Source organism: Schistocerca nitens, chromosome 3 (assembly GCF_023898315.1).
Source record: "Schistocerca nitens isolate TAMUIC-IGC-003100 chromosome 3, iqSchNite1.1, whole genome shotgun sequence".
NCBI classification, from domain to species: domain Eukaryota; kingdom Metazoa; phylum Arthropoda; class Insecta; order Orthoptera; family Acrididae; genus Schistocerca; species Schistocerca nitens.
In genome coordinates this window covers 240,587,055-240,609,112 of record NC_064616.1, presented here as the reverse complement: position 1 = coordinate 240,609,112, position 22,058 = coordinate 240,587,055, and the positions used below count along the sequence as shown (strand labels likewise).

The 22,058-nt window shown below is 46.0% G+C and overlaps 1 protein-coding gene across 1 annotated transcript in view; it reads left to right on the top strand.

The window, feature by feature from the left end:
* Nucleotides 1-22,058, top strand: part of LOC126249165 (ELKS/Rab6-interacting/CAST family member 1-like) — a 67,138-nt gene that overhangs the window by 4,199 nt on the left and 40,881 nt on the right. The window contains exons 2-3 of the mRNA XM_049950822.1: nt 14,828-14,888; nt 15,040-15,883. Coding sequence (XP_049806779.1) covers nt 14,828-14,888; nt 15,040-15,883 — 905 coding nt within the window. The remainder of the gene's footprint in view (nt 1-14,827; nt 14,889-15,039; nt 15,884-22,058) is intronic.

The following is a 22,058-nucleotide window of genomic DNA, read 5'->3' as shown; positions in this document are numbered from 1 at the left end:
CAACGTGTGAGTCGGCCCATTATTAAGGAGGTATTTATTGGCGAAGTGGTTCCGCCAACTGGTTATGAATTTCGAAAGAATCGACGTATTGTTATTGACGTGAGCAAGACACAAGGGACACAGACACAATGAAATTACGATTTAAAGATAAGGCCACATTATATAAGATATGGAGAATAGCTCACTCGTTTATAATAAGAAGTATTAAAACTACAATGCGAGCAATGAATAGTTCAGACAACCCCTGCACGAAGTCACCTTAATACTTACATACGACTTTTGACACAGGAATGATTACGGAAGTGTACACATATGAACACATTAATACAGTTCCACTGGTTATAGAAATAGTAACAACGTTTAAACGAGAAGAGAAAGGTATGGTAACTTTTACTGTTGAGTGACGCAACGTTTCTAACAGCCAAAAATTTTCATTAAGAGATTTATTCTGAAGTGTTCTCTCAATATCTGTGAATCGCAACTGTGTGCCTATTAATGATTAAGAAAACTTTTTACGTAATATCTAAAATGATACTGTATTGAAAAATGTAGAAATAACGTAGGAGAATGAGTTGGAAGTGCAGTCATATAAGTCTGCGTAATGAAACAGTTATACGGCGCAGAGATGTCTGTCAGAGTTAAAGCGTACGGCAACAGCTGGCGTCTGTATGAATGAGTCACAGCGCTAGTACTGGACGTCACATGTTGTGAATGGACATCGACCCATCATATGCTGAAGGCAACGCCCTAGCCATATGATAGCAGTTAATGTTTATAAACAGTGGCACTGCATTCTAACAAAAAAAATGGTTCAAATGGCTCTGAGCACTTAGAACTAGTTAAACCTAACTAACCTAAGGACATCACAAATATCCATGCCCGAGGCAGGATTCGAACCTGCGACCGTAGCGGCCTTGAGGTTCCAGACTGCAGCGCCTTTAACCGCACGGCCACTTCGGCCGGCGCATTCTAACAGAATGATGTTTACCTTTTAGGTCTATTCATGTACATATTCATTGTATTGTGTAACCAAAAGTTTATTTCAGGGATTATTTAAGTTTTATTAGAAATCTAATATAAGGCATTTTCTATTGTTACATGAAATGTACCTGTCCTGTATGCTGGAGTTGGAGAGCTTCTGTAAAGTTTGGAAGGTAGGAGACGAGGTACTGGCAGAAGTAAAGCTGTGAGTACCGGGTCTGAGTCGTGCTTCGGTAGCTCAGTTGGTAGAGCACTTGCCCGCGAAAGGCAAAGGTCCCGAGTTCGAGTCTCGGTCGGGCACACAGTTTTAATCTGCCAGGAAGTTGCATATCAGCGCACACTCCGCTGCAGAGTGAAAATCTCATTCTGGAAACATCCCCCAGGCTGTGGCTAAGCCATGTCTCCGCAATATCCTTTCTTTCAGGAGAGTTAGTTCTGCAAGGTTCGCAGGAGAGCTTCTGTAACGTTTGGAAGGTAGGAGACGAGGTACTGGCAGAAGTAAAGCTGTGAGTACCGGGCCTGAGTCGTGCTTCGGTAGCTCAGTTGATCAGTCAGCTTTCGGCTGCGGTGGGGCGAGGACGTCCGCTGCGCCCCGCCGTGCGCGTCGGTGAGCGCTTGCTTGTGTTTACCTTCTCGCGGCGCGAGTAGTATTTGTTCCAAGTTCAGTGCGACTATGGCACACACATGGCGCCACGATACGATCAAAATTACTTTCCAACCAGATCACGCGCGTCCTCGAGCCTATGAAGTAGAACAGTTCATACGCGACGATCTACGTTTAGATCCGGCGACTGTCGTCGGAATACATTTTTCTATAACGGCGAGCGTGGTTTATGTTAAAATGACCAGTGCAGAGGTCTGCGCGACAGTGGTTTCTAAATACTCGAACTCTCTCCGATTCAAACATTCTGACGGGCATATCGGTGCAGTGACGGTGGATCATGCAGGCATGGGCCTAAGGACTGTTAGGGTTTTTGAGCTCCCCTTTGAGGTCCCAGAGGAAGTTGTCAAGGACGCCTTCCGACCATATGGCAATGTTATCAGCCACGTTGCAGAAAAATGGCAAACTTTCTCGACGTATAAGGTCTACAATGGTGTGCGCCAAATTAAACTTGAGCTCAAGAAACATGTGCCGTCCTATTTGAACATCGGTGGCTGTCGTGCAATCATCATGAACGACGGTCAACCGTGTACCTGTTCCGGATGTGGGCAGGAAGGCCATATTCGATCGAGCTGCTTACAACGTAGAATTACGCAGATACTAGTGGGAGACTCCGTTTCCCCGACGGGGACGACAATCCTGCCCCTCACCTACGCTCAGACGACGATGGGCACCATAGTTGAGGATGAAACGGGCGATCAGACACATCCATCGACGCCAGAAGTACCAAGGGAGGAAGAGGAAGGACCCTCGGTGCCAACCCATATGTCGCCCCCTCCACAGCAACAACAGCAGCAACAGTCCCACGGACTCCAGACGCAACATAACATTCAGAACGCGGTGGACGTGGACGCGAACATTGTCCCGACCACGGCTTTCCTCGCGGAAGGTGATACGACGCTGGATTGCCTCCCACATTCGGATACGGATGTCCACGTTCGAAAGCAACGTTCGCCTCGACGACGCAAGCGACGTCGGCGGACCCCTTCTGACGATTGCCTCCTACACACGGCCGGTCAAGAAGGTGACATCTCATCAGACAGCATGGATGCTGCGCCTGCTGAGGATCTAAGTGGTGTAGACGGTTCACTTGCCCATACTACGAGTGCCCAGTTACTTCTTGCATCACAAACGCGGCAGGTCGCGTCGATGGATGGCGCTCCGTCTACCTCTACCAGAGACGACGTACGTGAGAGAGATTTAGGTGCCAATCAGCTACACAGCATCGTGTTGCACCCACTGTGGTCGGACGATGTTGAGGAACTTCCTGAAGAGGGCACAGGTGACAGGGGAGGAGGCGGCATTGGGGATGCCACTCCTAGCGTGAAAGGCTCATAATTTGTAACGGGTTTGGTGGGTCCGGCATCTCTTGCGGTTAGCTTTGATTGCCATGGCGTCTACCCTAGGTGAAGAGGCTAGGCAGCACACCTTTCGCCTTGCCACAATCAATATCAACGCGATAAGGGCACCACACACACTAACAATGCTACAACGCACGCTTGATGCGGCGGACATCGACGTGGCCCTCTTACAGGAAGTATGTGTCGCTAGTTTCCCTGACTTCTACGGATATACCGCCCACATATCCCACGCCTCTTCTACCGATTGTGGTGTGGCTGTTCTGCTACGGGACGGTTTGGCAGCTACGGACGTACTGTACTTACCGAGTGGAAGAGCCATGGCAGTAACTGTCAACGGTGTACGACTCATCAATGTATATGCCCCTTCAGGATCAGGGAGACGGAGAGATCGGGCCCGCTTTTTTTCGGAAGATATTACGCGTCTATTCATGGGCTGCATAGACGATATCGTGATCGGAGGAGATTTTAACTGTACATTATCTCCATCTGATCAGCAGCCACATCACGTCCCGTGTGCGGAATTGGAAATGCTAGTGCGTGACCTCCACCTGATTGACACGTGGCGCCACATCCATGGCCCAGCTCCTGGTTACACCCATTATACAAGCCATTCATCAAGTCGGTTGGACAGGATTTACGTCACAAGCACCCTTTCGACGGCGACGAGAGGAGCAGACCTCTGGCCCACTGCATTCACCGACCACACAGCCTATATTTGTACCATTGCCCTCCAACCTGCACGTGTGTGGCGCAGTAGGCCCCCCTGGAAACTGAACGTCGCCCATCTGGAGGAGCCGGCATGTAAAGGTGCTGTCGAAGAGTCGTGGAACGCGTCCTTACTGCGTCGTGGTCGTTACCGATCGACCCTCAGTTGGTGGATTGAATGTGCGAAGCCTGCTCTTAGGCGCACCTTCATGGCTTACGGCCGGGAAGCAGCGGCATGGAGGAGGAGCACGGAAAACTTTTATTACACCGTCCTACGGGAATGTCTTGCTATGGAGCCCTCACCTGACAGGCAGATCACAGTCAATCGCGCGAAAGCGCAGATCGTCTCCTTAGCACGCCATCATTTACAAGGCGCTGTTATACGGTCGCGTGCTCCAGACATGATACAATCAGAAAGGCCATCTATGCACCACGTGCTCATGGAACGCAGGAGGCGCCGTAGGGCACTGGTAACCGACATGATAACCGACGACGGTCGACACGTGGTAGAACAAGCAGATATAGCAGAAGCCTTCTATGGGCATTACGCTCAACTTTATTCAACAGTGCTCCCTGATATGGCGACGGTAGACACCGTTTCAGCACATGTCCACGGTACAGTTCCACCAGACATGGTACCGACTTTACTGGGAGAAGTGATAGAAGAGGAAGTGCTCGACGCCATTGGTAAAGGTGCTCCACATAAATCACCAGGAATCGATGGGTTACCATTAGAGTTCTATCGAGCCTTTAAACAACTGTTGCTACCGTGTTTGATTGAAATTTGCCAGGAATTGATGTCCCCGGGTATAACATTGCCTGCACCATTCTTGGAAGGTCTGATTGTCCCCATCCATAAGCCGAAGGGACGGAATCATATCCGCGACTATCGTCCCTTAACGTTATTGAACAGCGACTTCAAGATCTTTTCGAGGCTGCTATCAGAACGTATTCGCGGCACACTATGGCATTTCTTGTCCGACGATCAGACGTCCTTGGGGGGACCCAACAACATCAGAACAGCGTTATGTCGTTACAGAGATCTCATCTCCCTTGCACAGGTGAGACGTTTGCCGGCAGCCCTCGCGTCTATCGACTTTAGCCAGGCTTTTGACCGTGTGGGCCACACTTTCCTCACGGCCGTTCTACGGCGCATGGAATACCCCGACCCCTTTATCACAGTGTTGACACGCCTACTACATGGTGCAACTTCTCGAGTTCTCGTTAATGGAAGACTGACGGCACCCATGCCGATCCGCCGATCAGTACGACAGGGATGTCCATTATCAACATAGTTATTTGCATTGGCCTTAGAACCTTTGTTGTGTGGTCTCCGAGACAGGCTCACTGGGATACAGTTCGGCGGCTCCATCTATCGTTGCACCGCATATGCGGATGATTTGATGATCGTCATACGTGGAGCTGACGACATGGCCGCGGCTTTGGACTGGATTGCAACCTACGGTACAGCTTCTGGTAGCCAAATCAACGTTGACAAGTCCGTCGCCTTGAGCATCGGGATTGGGCTACCGCAGGAACGCATTGCCCCCTTACGCTTCAGTGGAACTGTACGCTGCTTGGGCTTAGATTTCATGAACGACATGCGACGCGCGACGACGCTCAATTATCGACGCCTTCTTAACCAAATTAGGGCCGGAATTGCAAATCAGCGCTTGCGATCCCTCAACATCGTTCAGCGAGCGTATTATGCCAATGTATACCTTGCGTCCCGCATACCGCATGTCGCCCAAACGCTACCCATTCCGAAGCCCTTGGCTCGTAGCATTATGGCAGCGCTGGGATACTTCGTCACCGCTGGTATGTTACTGAAGATCAGATACGTATCTCTTACCCTCCCCAAGGAAAAAGGTGGTCTCGGCCTAGTTAACGTCGATGATAGGGCCATTGCCCTCTATGTTAGCTCACATTTATGTCTGCTGCGCCGTTGTCCTACGAGCCTCACGAGTCTGCTTCTGACGGCGCTACGACCTGCTTCACTAAGAGCGCCGGTGCCACTACAGGACATCCCAGCGCCCCTCTTTTATATAGGACGTTTCTATTTAGAACAAAGTTATTGCAGTGTCGCGCTCACGACACCACAAATGGCCACAACTCGACGCCTATATCATGACATGCTGCAACGCCGCCCCCTAAATGTGGTCGAACTAAAATATCATGACGTATGGTGGCGCGTGGTGTGGAAGACTGTACTCGATGCCATGCTTGATTCCGATGTTGTTTCTCAATGGTACGTAGTCGTTAATGGGAAGCTCATGACGCAAGAACGTCTCTACAATATTCACATGGCAGAATCTCCCAATTGTGTGGGTTGTAATACGGTAGATTCTGGCGAGCACCGCCTCAGCTGTGGAGAGGCGGAACCGGTTTGGCACCTAGTGCGGCAGATGCTGGCTTATCTCTTGCGAGTTAGGCCGGAGCATATGTCTGCACGCACGTTATTGTTTCCGGATGAGACATTTTACCCCAAAACTCGAACCAACTCTGTCACCTGGATACGTGGACATGCAGTCCATTACCTCTGTCGTGACGGACACAAGAATTTCCTTGACTTCTGGCTCTATTTGCAAGAAAGACATCATGCTATTTCTGGGCATACCAGATATCGACAGTGCTTCGCAAACTACCTATGGAGTGCCTTTCACAGCCCGCCGTGTACCTGGAATGTTCCAGGCAGTGGCAGATGAGGTCAGAACGAACTGCAAACGAGCATATAATGAACAATCTTTATCAGTGGGCGCAGTCGCTGGAAAGCCTCACTACGACGTGGTAGCTTTCTTTTCATGTTATTTATGTTTCATACCTTCGATGGCGTCTTCATTCTGTTTTAGTTTTCCAGGCTTGATTAACTATGACTGTTCGCACATTGATATCTATATAAATAAAAAAAAAGATTAAAAAAAAGTGGGCAGGAGACCTGCGTTCGAATCCAAATAAATGCACAAGAACAAAATGAACAACAAATAATATATAATAAGGTATTATACCCTTTTCTTTCTCCTTTTATTTTATTTTTTCGTACAAAGTTCAGAGGCATATTTAATTTTCGTTAGTTGGTGGAACCTGAAGTGGTGGCGAACGGCCGCCCTAGTTAGCTTTAGGATGAAAGTGGCGGTGGCACTAGCTTTGTTTTTGTTTTTAGGCTAGATAGGTTTTTGGGGGTAGTATGGGTGATAGGGGCCAACGCCTGAAGTGGAAGAGGTAATTTTCTTTCTGTATTAAAAAAAAGGGGTTGCGTAAAACAAAAAAAATAAAAAAGTAAAAAAAGACGTTGGGCTAGAAAGCGAAAGGTAAAGAGTTCAAACCTTGTGCGATGCTAAATATTTTCTTTATTAAAAAAAAAAAAAGGTCGCCGGATCGAATCTCGCGCCATGCAACCCTTTTTTTTCTTTTTAGTATTTGTTTTTTGTAATTCAAATGTATATATATATATATATATATATATATATATATATATATATATATATATATATATATACATTTGAATTACAAAAAACAAATACTTTGATCCCGGCAATTAGTTAAAAAAAAAGAGAAAAAGGAAAAAAAAGTTGGTAGAGCACTTGCCCGCGAAAGGCAAAGGTCCCGAGTTCGAGTCTCGGTCGGGCACACTGTTTTAATCTGCCAGGAAGTTTCATATCAGCGCACACTCCGCTGCAGAGTGAAAATCTCATTCTGGAGCTATAAGCTGATTTTTTCTTGTGTTTGAAATAACTATGTGATTTACTTTAAAAATTCGTTTATTTCTCACGTGCTTTGTGTAATCACATGATGATATACTATTTGTAAAATGTTTACTTATTCTTCATACTATTGTGTTGGGAGCTGAAGATGTAACTTTAAGTTGACAATGTTTGTGGTGTAGCGTGTTACTGTTTTGGAATTTATGGCAGGCATCACATCATTTCCTTCTTCTCAGATTTTGGAATTTTAATGTTGATTTTAGGGTAGATTGGTTAAAGCAAGATTCTTGTATACAGGTTGATTTTTTAAATTAGGGACAGTAGATAGCTTGGCTCTTGAGAGATTACCTATTGATTCACAGTTTTATCAACATTTGGTTCTATTTTTTCATATATATCCAAAATTGAGTGTTGTCTTCGAGAACACCACAATTTTTGGAAATCTCAGAAGGAAGGGGATGTGTAATATTTCTGGCTTATGCAGTCATCATATTAGGCTCCAGGAAGCTATTCCCACGGCAGTGGAGATGTAAGAAGCATAGAGATGACGCAATGTGGGATGAGGTACCGGTAACAGATGTTAGATTCGGTACCATTCCGGTGAGAAAGACCGCCTGCATGATGCTGCTGCTCTGTGATTCGCTGCTGTGTTCGGCAGTAGGGCGCCAGAACGTTAAACTTTAGTTGCTATTATTAATTAAACCTGTCATCCAAATTACTTCACTCTTAGATAAACATCAATCAACAGCCAGCTATTAATCAGTCATTTCAAAATTATTGAAATCAAAGTATTACTAAAACAAAAGTTTGACGATACTACTGCCGTTGCACTTCGGTGGCGTTCGGTTCACGCCTTGCTGGATTGGCAGGCGAAGTGTCTCGCTCAGTCCGGCTCAGTAGTTCTGACCGCTCCAGTAGACAGACATGTTGTCTGTTATAGCAGTATTTGTTTCATACAATTTTATTTACTACAGTTCCGACCGTCGCTAGGTACAGACATGTTGTCTGTAATAGTAGTATTTGTTTCATGTAATTTTGTTCTCCAGTGCTGACGGTTCCAGTAGACAGACATGTTTTCTGTGGCAGGATGTATTTCATGTAATTTTAGCCAGATATAATGACTGAAAAAAGATATGTTCAATACGTTGTGATCAAGAATAGTTTCTCGTGTCTATATGAATAAAAACGCGACTGGCATTCCAAATGAGTTACAGTTTATTCGTAGCAGCAGTTCCTTGCGAAGTTAATTTCAGCCACAAGAAAAAGAATCCACGACCTGCGTGCTGTTTTCTGCGCTGAGGACATCATGATCACGAAGACAGCAGGTGAGTGAAGTGTACACGAACTTATGTATTCCACACAGTGTTTTGGATGGCGGGAGAGCCAACACCTTTTTACTAGAGGAGGCCGAAAGGCACGCGTTTTAGCTCACGCAGGCTGGCGTGAGGTCTGGAACAGGACAAGGAAATTAGAATTTAGAAAAACGGATGTAGCTGGTGGAATACTTAACTTTAATCCGTTAATGAAGAACGTCGGTCTTGACGGTACATGAGTCAATATCAATAGTAACTGGTAATGGCGCCTTGCTGGATCGTAGCAAATGACGTAGCTGAAGGCTATGCTAAACTATCGTCTCGGCAAATGAGAGCGTATTTTGTCAGTGAACCATCGCTAGCAAAGTCGGTTGTACAACTGGGGCGAGTGCTAGGAAGGCTCTCTAGACCTGCCGTGTGGCGGCGCTCGGTCTTCAATCACTGATAGTGGCGACACGCGGGTCCGACGTATACTAACGGACCGCGTCCGATTTAAAGGCTACCACCTAGCAAGTGTGGTGTCTGGCGGTGACACCACATTCCTCCCCCGAAAATCGGCGTTCCATGTCTGAAGACAACTGGTCACGGGAAGCGATCGGCAGCGCGTGACCCAGGGAGGCGCCCGGCGGTTGCAGTGACGCGTCCACTGCGGGCGTCGCCGGCGAGAGAACAGGCGGCGGCGGCGGTGGCGGCGGCGCCATGGGGCAAAATGGAAGGCAGCGTCGGTAACACCTGGGGATGAGGCGAGCCAGTAGATGGGTCCCCAGGGCGCTGACCGGAAGGCACCGTCGCTGAAAGCAGATGGCGAGCGGCAGATCCCATGTGACGACAGAGGCGCAGCTGGTTGAGATGCCGGCGCACCGCACCAGAGGCCCCCAAAACCAGATACATAGCGCGTCCGAGGCAGCGAAGAATGCGCCCTTCGAGCCAACGCCGTGTACCTCGGTAGTGACGATAGTAGACAACGTCGCCTGGAGCAAAAGCAGGTGTCTGCCGCTGCACAGGAACCTGATGCGGCGGATGTAGTAAAGACGTCAAGGTTCGATGATGACGACCGTGCAGCAACTCAGCCGGCGAGCGACCTTCTCGGGGCTGAGAGCGATACGAGGACAAAAAGAGCAATAACGCGTCCTCCCGAGAATGCGACTCTTTTAACTTCAACATCTGGGACTTGAAAGTCGTGACCAATCGTTCTGCGGCACCGTCTGACTATGGCGAAAACGGCGCGGACGTCAGATGTTGACTACTATTGGCCCTGTAGAATGACTGAAATTCTGCGGACATGAATTGTGGGCCATTGTAGGAAACAATGGTCTGTGGAAGACCTTCAATGCTGAAGATAGCAGATAACGCTTGGATGGTGGCAGATGAAGTCGTGGAAGACATCCGGACAACAAAAGGAAAAATACTGAATGAATCTACCACAACCAACCATCGAGCATTCCAGAATGGACCAGCCACATCGATGTGTATGCGTCGCCAAGGGGAAGTGGCTTTTGGCCATGCAAAGAATTTCTGCGGTGGTGCTGATTGTTGTTCGGCACACACCATGCAAGAAGAGCACAGATTCGTAATCGCGGCATCGATTCCGAACCAAGTACAGTGCTGACGAGCAAGTTGTTTCGTTCTCACTATACCCCAATGTCCTTGGAGGAGAAGCTGTAAGACAAAGGACTGCAACGAACGTGGGACCACGACCCTGGACTGATCATTATCAGAACGCAACAGCAAAACACCACGTTGAACAAAAAGTCTCTCCTTGTGAGCATAAAATCGGCGAACCAACCGATCCCCGATCCGTGACTTTGACAAGGGCCATTGCGTAGCAACAAATCGCAGAACGGTAGCAAGGACAGGGTCGGCAGCTGTGGCAGTAGCTACACGACGAAAATCAATCGGAAAGGATTCGACCACGTCATCGGCTGCCGAATCAATGAACATGCAAGCAAGTTCGGAGGAATCGAATGCTCTATCCTCAGCAACAGGCAAACGGGACAACGCATCGGCGTTTCCGTGCTTAGCAGTGGACCGATACAAGATATCGTAGCGGTACTGCGAGAGGAAAATAGACCAGCGAATGAATTTCTGCGCTGTACGTGGAGGTACAGGCTTGTTCGGATGAAAAAGCGATGTCAAAGGTTTGTGGTCTGTGATTATGGTAAAGTGACGACCATACAAGAAATCATGAAACTTTGTAACACCAAATACGAGAGCCAATGCTTCTTTCTCGATCTGTGAATAATTTCTTTGCGCAGACGAGAGCAATTTGGACGCAAAGGCAATAGGGCGATCGTGCGATCCATGTTTTTGCGCAATCACAGCACCGATCCTGAAATCCGATGCATCCACCATCAACAAAAGGGGCTTCTGGGGATCGAAGTATTGGATAGCAACGCCGATTTCAACCGGCGAAAGGCGAGTTCGCATTCCGTCGTCGAGACGAACGGCACCTTTGCGGCGTAAGCGATGAAGCGGAGCTGAAATGGAAGAGGCATGCGGCACATAATTATGATAATAGTTGATTTTTCCCAGCACACTATGTAGCTGCTTCAAATTCTGTGGCGAAGGCAAGTGTTGTATGGCACGGAGGTGCTCGGGACTGGGATGTATGCCTTGGGCATTGAGTACATGTCCCAGGTAGGGCAAATCACGGGCAAAAAACACACATTTGTCCTTCCGCAAGCGAAGACCATTTTGTCTCAAGACCTGAAATAATGTTCTGAGATTGGCTAAATGTTCTTCTTCCGTCTTTCCAGGGATCACAATATCGTCCAGATAGTTTGCTGCAGTAGGGACGAACGCACAAACAGTTTGTAGATTTTACTGAAACAATGCAGGGGCGGATGCACACCCGAATGGTAGTCGTTTGAATCGATAGAAACCAAGAAGTGTGTTAACCACCAAAACGTGCTGGGAGTCTTCGTCCACCGGTATTTGCAAGTACGCATCTGCTAGGTCCAACTTCGAAAAATATGTACCCGGGCACAGTTTGTCAAAAAGATCTTCTGGGCGGGGTAAAGGAAAAGTTACAATCACTAGTTGCGGATTCACTGTTGCCTTGAAGTCCACACAAAGTCTCAATTTTGCGGAAGGTTTTGGCAATATTACTAAGGGTGATGCCCAGAGAGAAGCCTGCACACGTTCAATTACACCTTGCGATTCCAAATCGTGTAATGTTTTTGCGACCTCATCACGCAATGTGTGGGGAACATTGCACGCTCTGAAAAATTTTTGTTGCGCGTTTAATTTCAGTTCCAAATGTGCTTTATAGGTCTTAGCCCAACCAAGGCCCGGTGCAAAAATGTCTGCAAATTCTTCACATAGACGAGAAACACTGTCTGAAGGTACAGTCTGGTTCACTGATAGGACCTGATTTACTATAGACAAGTTAAACAACTGAAATAAATCGAAATCAAAGAAGTTCACTGCAGAAGAAGAACGAAGGACGTAAAATGATACAAGTTTTGTTTGTCCTTTGTACGTTGCAAGAAGGCTGCACTGTCCTAATACAGGGATCTTTTGACCTGAATAGCTAGTTAGCTTAACATTTGCAGCATGCAACGGAGGTGTGCCCAGCTGTTTGTACGTGTCTTGATAAATCAGTGAAACTGCAGCTCCGGTATCGAGCTGGAATGGTATCACTTTGCCATTAATGTCCAAGTCTACAAAAAGTTTATTGTCCTGCTGACGACAAGAGCGACTGTCTCGTGCAACGTAAAATGACACTGGTACATAATCACTTGGGACTTGACGGGATTTCCGGTGATGTCGACGCACACTATTTGTGGGACGAACACAGTCACTGTTAGAGAGAGTGGCACTGAGCGGAGTGGAATGAACTACATGAATTTCCATGGGCGAAGTTTCACGAGCCTGAGTATCCTTGGTTCGAATTCGGCGTGAAGCAAAGGGCCTGGAATGGTTGTGAGTTTCCGATCTGAGCTTTTTGTGGCAAAGACTCTGAACATGTGCTTTTTTATTACAGAAAAAGCAAACAGCCTGGCGTGACGGGCAATTCTCACGCGAATGTCTAGTAGCACACCGTGCGCATGATTTTAGCACTGCATTTGCTTGCCTGCGCGGCTCACGTGGCTGAGAGCCTGGCGGCAGCGGCGCGGCCGGGCACGAGGGCTGTTTACTGCTCCATGCAGCGCGCCCGGCGGGCCGGTTAACCTGACACACGGCTGGTGAAGTTTCAAATGATTCCTGAGTAAAGTCAAGTGTGTCCTGCCGATCCAATATGTCCCTCACTTGTTGAAGGGAGGGATTGACTAGATTCAATATCTGTTCCCTTATACGGATGTCAGAAACGTTCTGTGCAATTGCATCACGTACCATAGTATCTTAATAAGGGATTCCACACTGACACTCAAAAGCACAATCCCTAGTAAGTCCTTGCAAGGTTGCAACCCACTCCTGATTAGTCTGACCTGCCGTACGTTTTGTACAAACGAAGGTATACCTTTTCGCAACTACATTGACTGATTCTTTGTAATATGCATCTAATGCAGACAAAATGTCGTCGTAGGACAAAGTTGCTACATCGCGTCGGGGAAATAATTTGACTATCACACGGTACGTTTGGACACCGACCGATGATAACAAATAAGGCTGCTGCTCGTTACCTTGAATTCTGTAGGCGGCGAGATGGAATCCAAATTGGCGTGACCACCCCGTCCAGCTTTTCAGTGCAGCATCAAAAGGTCGAAAAGTTGGTGCAAAGCGTGTTGTGGCTGCGTTAGCGGTGGAGCGGCAGCTGCCGCATCGTTTTGCATTGCCCGTTGACCCTGGACGAGCTGTCCAAAGGCATCCAGTAAGGCCTGTGTCTACTGATTCTGTAGGCGATAAAATTCGGACAGTACATCTGGAGATTGTGGCGAAGCCATTACACAAGTAAATGAGGGCAATATCGATAAGAACGCGGTATTGCCTCGTCGCCGATGTTTTGGTTGGCAGGAGAGCCAACACCTTGTTACTAGAGGAGGCCGAAAGGCACGCGTTTTAGCTCACGCAGGCTGGCGTGAGGTCTGGAACAGGACAAGGAAATTAGAATTTAGAAAAACGGACGTAGCTGGTGGAATACATAACTTTAATCCGTTAATGATGAACGTCAGTCTTGACAGTACATGAGTCAATATCAATAGTAACTGGTAATGGCGCCTTGCTAGGTTGTAGCAAATGACGTAGCTGAAGGCTATGCTAAACTATCGTCTCGGCAAATGAGAGCGTATTTTGTCAGTGAACCATCGCTAGCAAAGTCGGTTGTAAAACTGGGGCGAGTGCTAGGAAGGCTCTCTAGACCTGCCGTGTGGCGGCGCTCGGTCTGCAATCACTGATAGTGGCGACACGCGGGTCCGACGTATACTAACGGACCGCGGCCGATTTAAAGGATACCACCTAGAAAGTGTGGTGTCTGGCGGTGGCACCACACACAGGGCAGTGGAAACAACTAGGCACCTCACGTGTACAGCATGCACAGTACAAATGTGCTCAGTGACATGTCATCTGCAGTAATGCAGAGGAGGTAAATAAGGATGAAAGTATTACCACTATCTCACTTTTATTTCTTTTTTCTTTGCCGTACATGATATCCCTGGTGGGAAAATCTTCGATGTTTGAGTGATTTGGAGATATGAGGCTTGATTATTACCGAGGATTGTGAACTGTGAAAAATTCTTGGACAAATCCATAGCACCTAAAGTGACTGTTCTGCTACTACATGACAATAGAAATATGTAGGAACTGTTTCAAAAGATTTTTTAACTGTGTTTGAACTGTTTTGAACTTTAGTTGAACTTCGATTTTTTATGCCACAGACAAGTTTTTTTATTCACGAGAACATAACGTCCGTGTATAGTAGATGCTGAAAGTGTTGAAGTGCAAGTGACAGAAAATCAAATATGTGTGCGCGGTCCATGGGATTACGTTTAATTTTCATCGAGATTTCCACGTGCTACGAGGCGACGCAACGAAGCGGGGGAGGCAGAGCCAGCGGCCGCAGTTCTCCGCGTCAGGTGCGAGGTTCGGCAGCCAGCAGCGGGCGAGATCAGTAGCAGCCGCTGAACAGGGTGTTCCAGCAGTACTTACAGCAATACGACACTTCAGCTTCAGCAGCCAGAGCAGAGAAGGAGCTTCTCGACGGCAGCACGCAGAATAGCATCGAAGAGTAAGTGTTTTCTGGCGCAAATAGCAAATCTCAGTAACGGACAGTAAAATAATATTGTATCTTCAAAGTATAAAATCGATCCCTTTAAACATATTTGGCTAAAATTTGTAAATTATATTAAGTGTAACATGTCTGACAAAACTGAAAAAAGATATCCTCTTAGAAGTAGGGAAAGGGATCAAGTAGATATTGATGGCAATGATCCTTCAGATCAGCCACAAAACTTGCAAATAGATAACATTGTTGATGATCTAGCAGATAATTTGCAAAGTTTAGGTAATGAAACTGAAAATGTTTCGGAAAATGCTGATTCTGTGTTAAATGATCGTACTGAAAATGTAGACACTGTCGCTCCTGACCACAACGACGTAGTAGGTTTGGATGATGACGTCAGACACACTGAATCTGACGTCAACATTGCAAATGAGCCAACAGTGGAGTCACACAGATTAAGTGATGGCACTGCTTCAGCTGAAACATTGCCAACAGTAGATAATGGGGAGATAGAAATCAGCAAGGAGCAAAATATGTTATCTATGTTATTATTACTTTTAAAAGAAACTAACGAAAACATAGATAAAATAGATAACGGGCAAAATGACACTACAGAAGAGATAAAAGCCGAGTTAAGAGAAACAAAAGGTGATGTCAGGAAAGCATATGCAGTAATGACTCAAATCCATAGCAATTTTAAGGCTTTAGAACAAAAGGTATCAAAACTTGAAGCTAAAACTGAGGCTTGTTCCAGAAAAATAGATCGAGAAACAAAAGAATGGGGTAAGAAATTAGAATTATGTAAGCTTGAGATAAATCAGAAGTTTGATTGTAGGATTAAAAAGCTGAATGATGATATGGGGGCTCAGGGTTGTGTAATATCAACAATAAGTAGTAATGTTAGCCAAGTAATAAACGAGCAAAGCAAGGCTGCTAAAGAATGTAATGATAAACATGAACAGCAGTTAAGTGAGTTAGAAAACATCAAAGATGAGCAGCAGGTACTTAGTAATTAAACCTGTCATCCAAATTACTTCATTTTTTAAATAAACATCTCTCAACAGCCAGCTATTAATCAGTTCTGACCGTTCCAGTAGACACACATGTTGTCTGTTATAGCAGTATTTGTTTCATACAATTTTATTTACTATAATTCCGACCGTCGCTAGGTACAGACATGTTGTCTGTAATAGTAGTATTTGATTCATGTAATTTTATTCTCCAGTTCTGACGGTTCCAGTAGACAGATATGTTGTCTGTGGCAGGATGTATTTCATGTTATTTTAGCCGGATATAATGACTGTGGAAATATATGTTCAATACGTTGAGATCAAGAATAGTTTCTCGTGTCTATATCAATAGAAACGCGAGTGGCATCCCAAATGAGTTATAGTTTATTCGTAGCAGCAGTTCCTTGCGAAGTTAATTTCAGTCTCAAGAAAAAGAATCCACGACCTGCGTGCTGTTTTCTGCACTGCGGACATCATCATCATGAAGACAGCAGGTTAGTGAAGTGTACAAGAACTTATGCATTCCACACAGGGCAGTGGAAGCAACTAGGCACCTCACGTGTACTGCATGCAGAGTACAAATGGTCTCAGTGACACATCATCTGCAGTAATGCTGAGGAGGTAAAGAAGGATGAAAGTATGAACGCTATCTTACTTTTATTCCTTTTTCCTTGTCGTAACTCGTGAAATGGTCATACGTGAAACTCCCCACTTCATCGCTACCTCGGACACGCTGTGTCCCTCGGCTCGTGCTGCGACTAAAATACCACGCTCAAACTAACTTACCTCTTGATAAACTGCCATTGTAGGAGCAGTAAGCGGTCTAACGGCGTCAGACACATTTTGTCTTATATAGGCGTATTCTGACTGTTTACATATCTCTGTATTTGAATACGCAGCCTACACCAGTTTCTTTGCGGCTTCAGTGTAATGAACTTAGGACAACAGTTTCAAATTACTCTAATTCGTCTGATTTATCTTTATCGGTGGCTGCAAACGGAACTAATGTCGGGAGCTGTTAAGGTAAGGTAGGGCGATTGAAGTACTAAGAGCAATAAGTAAAGACAGTCCAGTCAGTATGACACATCACATCTACTGTTTGCTACACAGTTACTCATTTAAGGAGAAAGAAACACAAGGGTTTAATGTTATTGAGGTTACGTTTTTAAAAACTTGCTCAGATTGGACAAATATGTCAAAAGAGATCGGTCGTCTCATTCTCGGAGGAATTATATGGGCATTTCCCTTAAGTAATTAAGGGAAATTACGGACAACCTAAATCCAGATAGATGCAAGAGGATACATTCTCCTCTTCTGACAAGAATGCGATTCCTGTGTGTCAATCACTGTGCCACCTCACTCGCCAGAATGTAAAATTCAGTGTATTCAGTTAGAAGAATTGTTTGTAAATCACACATTCCCGGCAGTGATAGGACAAAATTAAATTTTCGCTCATAACTCAGCAAGACCAAACAATGTTAAAAATTGTAGATCCAGTTTACACTCACTGCACATTCGCATCGTTTTTGAACATTCTGCATGGTATCTGTTTGTTCTATATCGTGTCTCCCTACCACTTTTGCACAACGACGCTCTGAACGTGCTTTTTAGGGAATTGACTAGTTTGAACCTGGGACCTGTTGCTGGTAAGGAGACGTCAGACCACACATGACATGTAGAGTTGAGAAGAGTTCAGTGAGACTAGCGATGATATAACCAAATACTTAATGATTTCAACGTCAGCTCCACTGCACTTCCTGTAAAAGAATCTTAATACTAACTAAATTTAGTGGAAGGGGTTCAAGGCTTTCCTATTTTTAGTTAAATGGTAAAATAACGTCGAAAAAGCAGTTAGGTTTACCATTGGAAATTTTATTCTACTCACGAAACATTGTTTATAAATTGCACTATTGAAAAGAGGAAATGTTTTAATATAGGATGGTAAAAACCACTGCGTTCAACAAAAATGTGAAGGAATATTCCCTGAATGGATTTCCAAGTTCTACAATGGATCGAAGAATGACCTATGCCAAATCACATCTATAATCTAGGTTTAAATTAAGTTTCACAAGAGAGAAAACTATCAATGGTCAACAGTGACCCTCAATTATCTTTAATTACTTATCTAACTTGTCGTAAATTACAGTGGCTTCTCATTAACTATATAACAGAAAAATCATCGCGTTTTAGATTTTTACTTCAAGTGGTAAATGTGAACACCATGAGCTTTAATTGACGATCGACACTAGTATTACGCAAAAAGGGGGTGTAACAGATGAGACTTCTGCTGTTCTGAGTGAAGCTTTATGCGCTGTTATGAGGCATCGCGTGCTTTCATTACCTTGTCGGTGTTCGTCAGGGGGCTCACCTCGTCGTCTCGGAAGCAACTCTCTCCTAACTTCTCCTTACTACAATTTACCGAAGTTGGTTTAAAAAAACTATCTGGCTGTGTTTTCATCTGACCAATCAGGGTCTCAATGTTAACCTTAAGCTCTGTCTACAAAAATTCTGTCTATCCAATGAGAAACGTTATACTTTTCGTGGTGGCTCAATGTTTTTAAAGTTTGCAACGTAACAGAGACGCGAAAAAGTCTCACGCTAAAACTTGCAGATGGTGTGGTCCTTTAAGTGTTATCGTAAGATCTATACTGTTCTTCTGGAGGGCTCTAGATTTTAACATGCGCTGGGGGGTGGTCCTAGAGGTTAGCTGGCGACGTGGGTGTCCGTCCGTTATCGTAGGGCCTTCTAGCTTAACACGGTTCTGCTCTCGGCTTCTGTTCTCGTTTCTCCCCTCGGAACTGCGTCTGTCTCACGGTGGGAAGGTATGACATGCATTTAGGCATTCTTGTGTTAGTCCGTGGTATTACATTTGCTCACTCGTTACTCGTATTACTTTGGTTAATTTAATGTCACGATTTATTCGGAGCTATGTGACATAATAATGGATTTGCTTATCATGTCAGGGTTTTCATGGAAGGTGTTGAATTTGCCTGACACCTTACAGTTTCTATGTCGACAAACACAAGTGCGTTCTCTCTCCCTGGTCAGACTTCTTTCCATAGTGCTAGAAAAAGGCAGCGCAATGGTTAAGACACTAGACTCATATTATGGATTAGTGGGAATAGAATCTCTGTGCAGTCATCCTGCATTGTAGTTTACTTGGTTCCCCCAGTGTCACTTAAGGTGTATGTTGAAATGAGTCCTTGAATAATGCTACGCCAGATTTCCTTCCCCATTCTTGTTCAAACACGCATATGCTTCATCGCTAATGATAACGCTATCAGAAAAGAGGAAAAGTTTCTTTTTTTCTGGTTTTGCAATAAGTTGCAAGAGACACTCTGAAAGAAGAAGTGAGTAACGAATTGTTTTCACTCTTGTTCTTTTCTTCTTGCTAAGTGTGTAAGTTACTATACAGAATGACACAACTCATGATGAATAAACAAAAAATGAAGTCTGAATTGTGTCCACTGTCAATGGTGTTAACTTTGGTGCATTAGATATCTTGTAAACATGAGGTTCTGATGTGATATGATGTGACGTGATGTGATGTGCTGTAACGTCGAACTTACTGACCGCGCTAAGGAACTTGAAGAGCAGCTTGTGAGCCTATAGGAAGCCGGCCGACGGTTCGATACTCTTTCTCCTCCATATGATGTAACCCAAATGATTTATGGGCATACAAGGACACACAATCCCACCACCCTGCTATAAAAGTACTAGTTCCACAGGTGGCGCAGTAGCCTCTACAAATATTATTCTGGCTTATGTGATTTAGAATTTCCTTTGTAGACCTGAATTTCGAATAGAAATACACTCCTGGAAATTGAAATAAGAACACCGTGAATTCATTGTCCCAGGAAGGGGAAACTTTATTGACACATTCCTAGGGTCAGATACATCACATGATCACACTGACAGAACCACAGGCACATAGACACAGGCAACAGAGCATGCACAATGTCGGCACTAGTACAGTGTGTATCCACCTTTCGCAGCAATGCAGGCTGCTATTCTCCCATGGAGACGATCGTAGAGATGCTGGATGTAGTCCTGTGGAACGGCTTGCCATGCCATTTCCACCTGGCGCCTCAGTTGGACCAGCGTTCGTGCTGGACGTGCAGACCGCGTGAGACGACGCTTCATCCAGTCCCAAACATGCTCAATGGGGGACACATCCGGAGATCTTGCTGGCCAGGGTAGTTGACTTACACCTTCTAGAGCACGTTGGGTGGCACGGGATACATGTGGACGTGCATTGTCCTGTTGGAACAGCAAGTTCCCTTGCCCTTCTAGGAATGGTAGAACGATGGGTTCGATGACGGTTTGGATGTACCGTGCACTATTCAGTGTCCCCTCGACGATCACCAGTGGTGTACGGCCAGTGTAGGAGATCGCTCCCCACACCATGATGCCGGGTGTTGGCCCTGTGTGCCTCGGTCGTATGCAGTCCTGATTGTGGCGCTCACCTGCACGGCGCCAAACACGCATACGACCATCATTGGCACCAAGGCAGAAGCGACTCTCATCGCTGAAGACGACACGTCTCCATTCGTCCCTCCATTCACGCCTGTCGCGACACCACTGGAGGCGGGCTGCACGATGTTGGGGCGTGAGCGGAAGACGGCCTAACGGTGTGCGGGACCGTAGCCCAGCTTCATGGAGACGCTTGCGAATGGTCCTCGCCGATACCCCAGGAGCAACAGTGTCCCTAATTTTCTGGGAAGTGGCGGTGCGGTCCCCTACGGCACTGCGTAGGATCCTACGGTCTTGGCGTGCACCCGTGCGTCGCTGCGGTCCGGTCCCAGGTCGACGGGCACGTGCACCTTCCGCCGACCACTGGCGACAACATCGATGTACTGTGGAGACCTCACGCCCCACGTGTTGAGCAATTCGGCGGTACGTCCACCCGGCCTCCCGCATGCCCACTATACGCCCTCGCTCAAAGTCCGTCAACTGCACATACGGTTCACGTCCACGCTGTCGCGGCATGCTACCAGTGTTAAGGACTGCGATGGAGCTCCGTATGCCACGACAAACTGGCTGACACTGACGGCGGCGGTGCACAAATGCTGCGCAGCTAGCGCCATTCGACGGCCAACACCGCGGTTCCTGGTGTGTCCGCTGTGCCGTGCGTGTGATCATTGCTTGTACAGCCCTCTCGCAGTGTCCGGAGCAAGTATGGTGGGTCTGACACACCGGTGTCAATGTGTTCTTTTTTCCATTTCCAGGAGTGTACAACACGCCACTGAACTGTTTCGAGGTCTTCCTTTAATCCGACGTGGCGGGAATCCCAAACATTCTCTCAGTAATCCGAAGACGACCATTCGCTCTCCCAACTACCGACCTTTAGATTTGCAACCTTGCGCCTGTATGTTTAATCGATGTTACTGTGTCAAGCAGAAAGTCACTAGTACTGTATTTGATAATTAGAGCATTGTTTTCCCACATCATCCACAACAACTTCCAATTCTCTATATTCAGAGCACACACCAAATAGATGTTGTGTCTAAGTCATTATGTATCCCTCTGTACTTTCCGGTACAGGTATACGACAGAATCATCAGCAAACAGTCGCAGACTGCTGACCACCGTATCCGTCAGGTCGTTTATGTATAAAGCTGAGTTTCGTAAGATCTATGCTTTGTAAACCGTTCCTGAATTGAGGACTGAAGCTTTTGTCTCAAGAAACTTTATTATGTTTGAACTTAGAACATGCCTAATAATTCTGTAGTGGACAGATGTTCGGGATATTGGTATGTAATTTTGCTGGTCCGTTCGTTTACCTTTCTTATATACGATAGTCACCTGTGGTCTTTTTCCGTCGCTTGGAGCTTCGCGCTGGATTTGAGATTGGCGATAAATGCAAAAGTACTTTATATAAATCGGAATTGGGAATCCATTCGAACTTGGCGACTTTCCTGTTTTCAATTGTATCAGTTGCTTCTCAACACCAGGGATTATTTCTGTATGTTGTGCGACGGTTAAACGATGGTATGACTGTACGACCCTCCTTCGTGAATGTTTTAACCGTGATGTTTAAACCTTCAGCTTTCTTTTTTCTGTCTTCTATCACAACACCATTTTCTTTAGACGACTGGCTGCATAGAATCCTTCCACCAACATAATAATTTAACTTCGGACAGAATTTTCTCGGATTCTCGCCAAG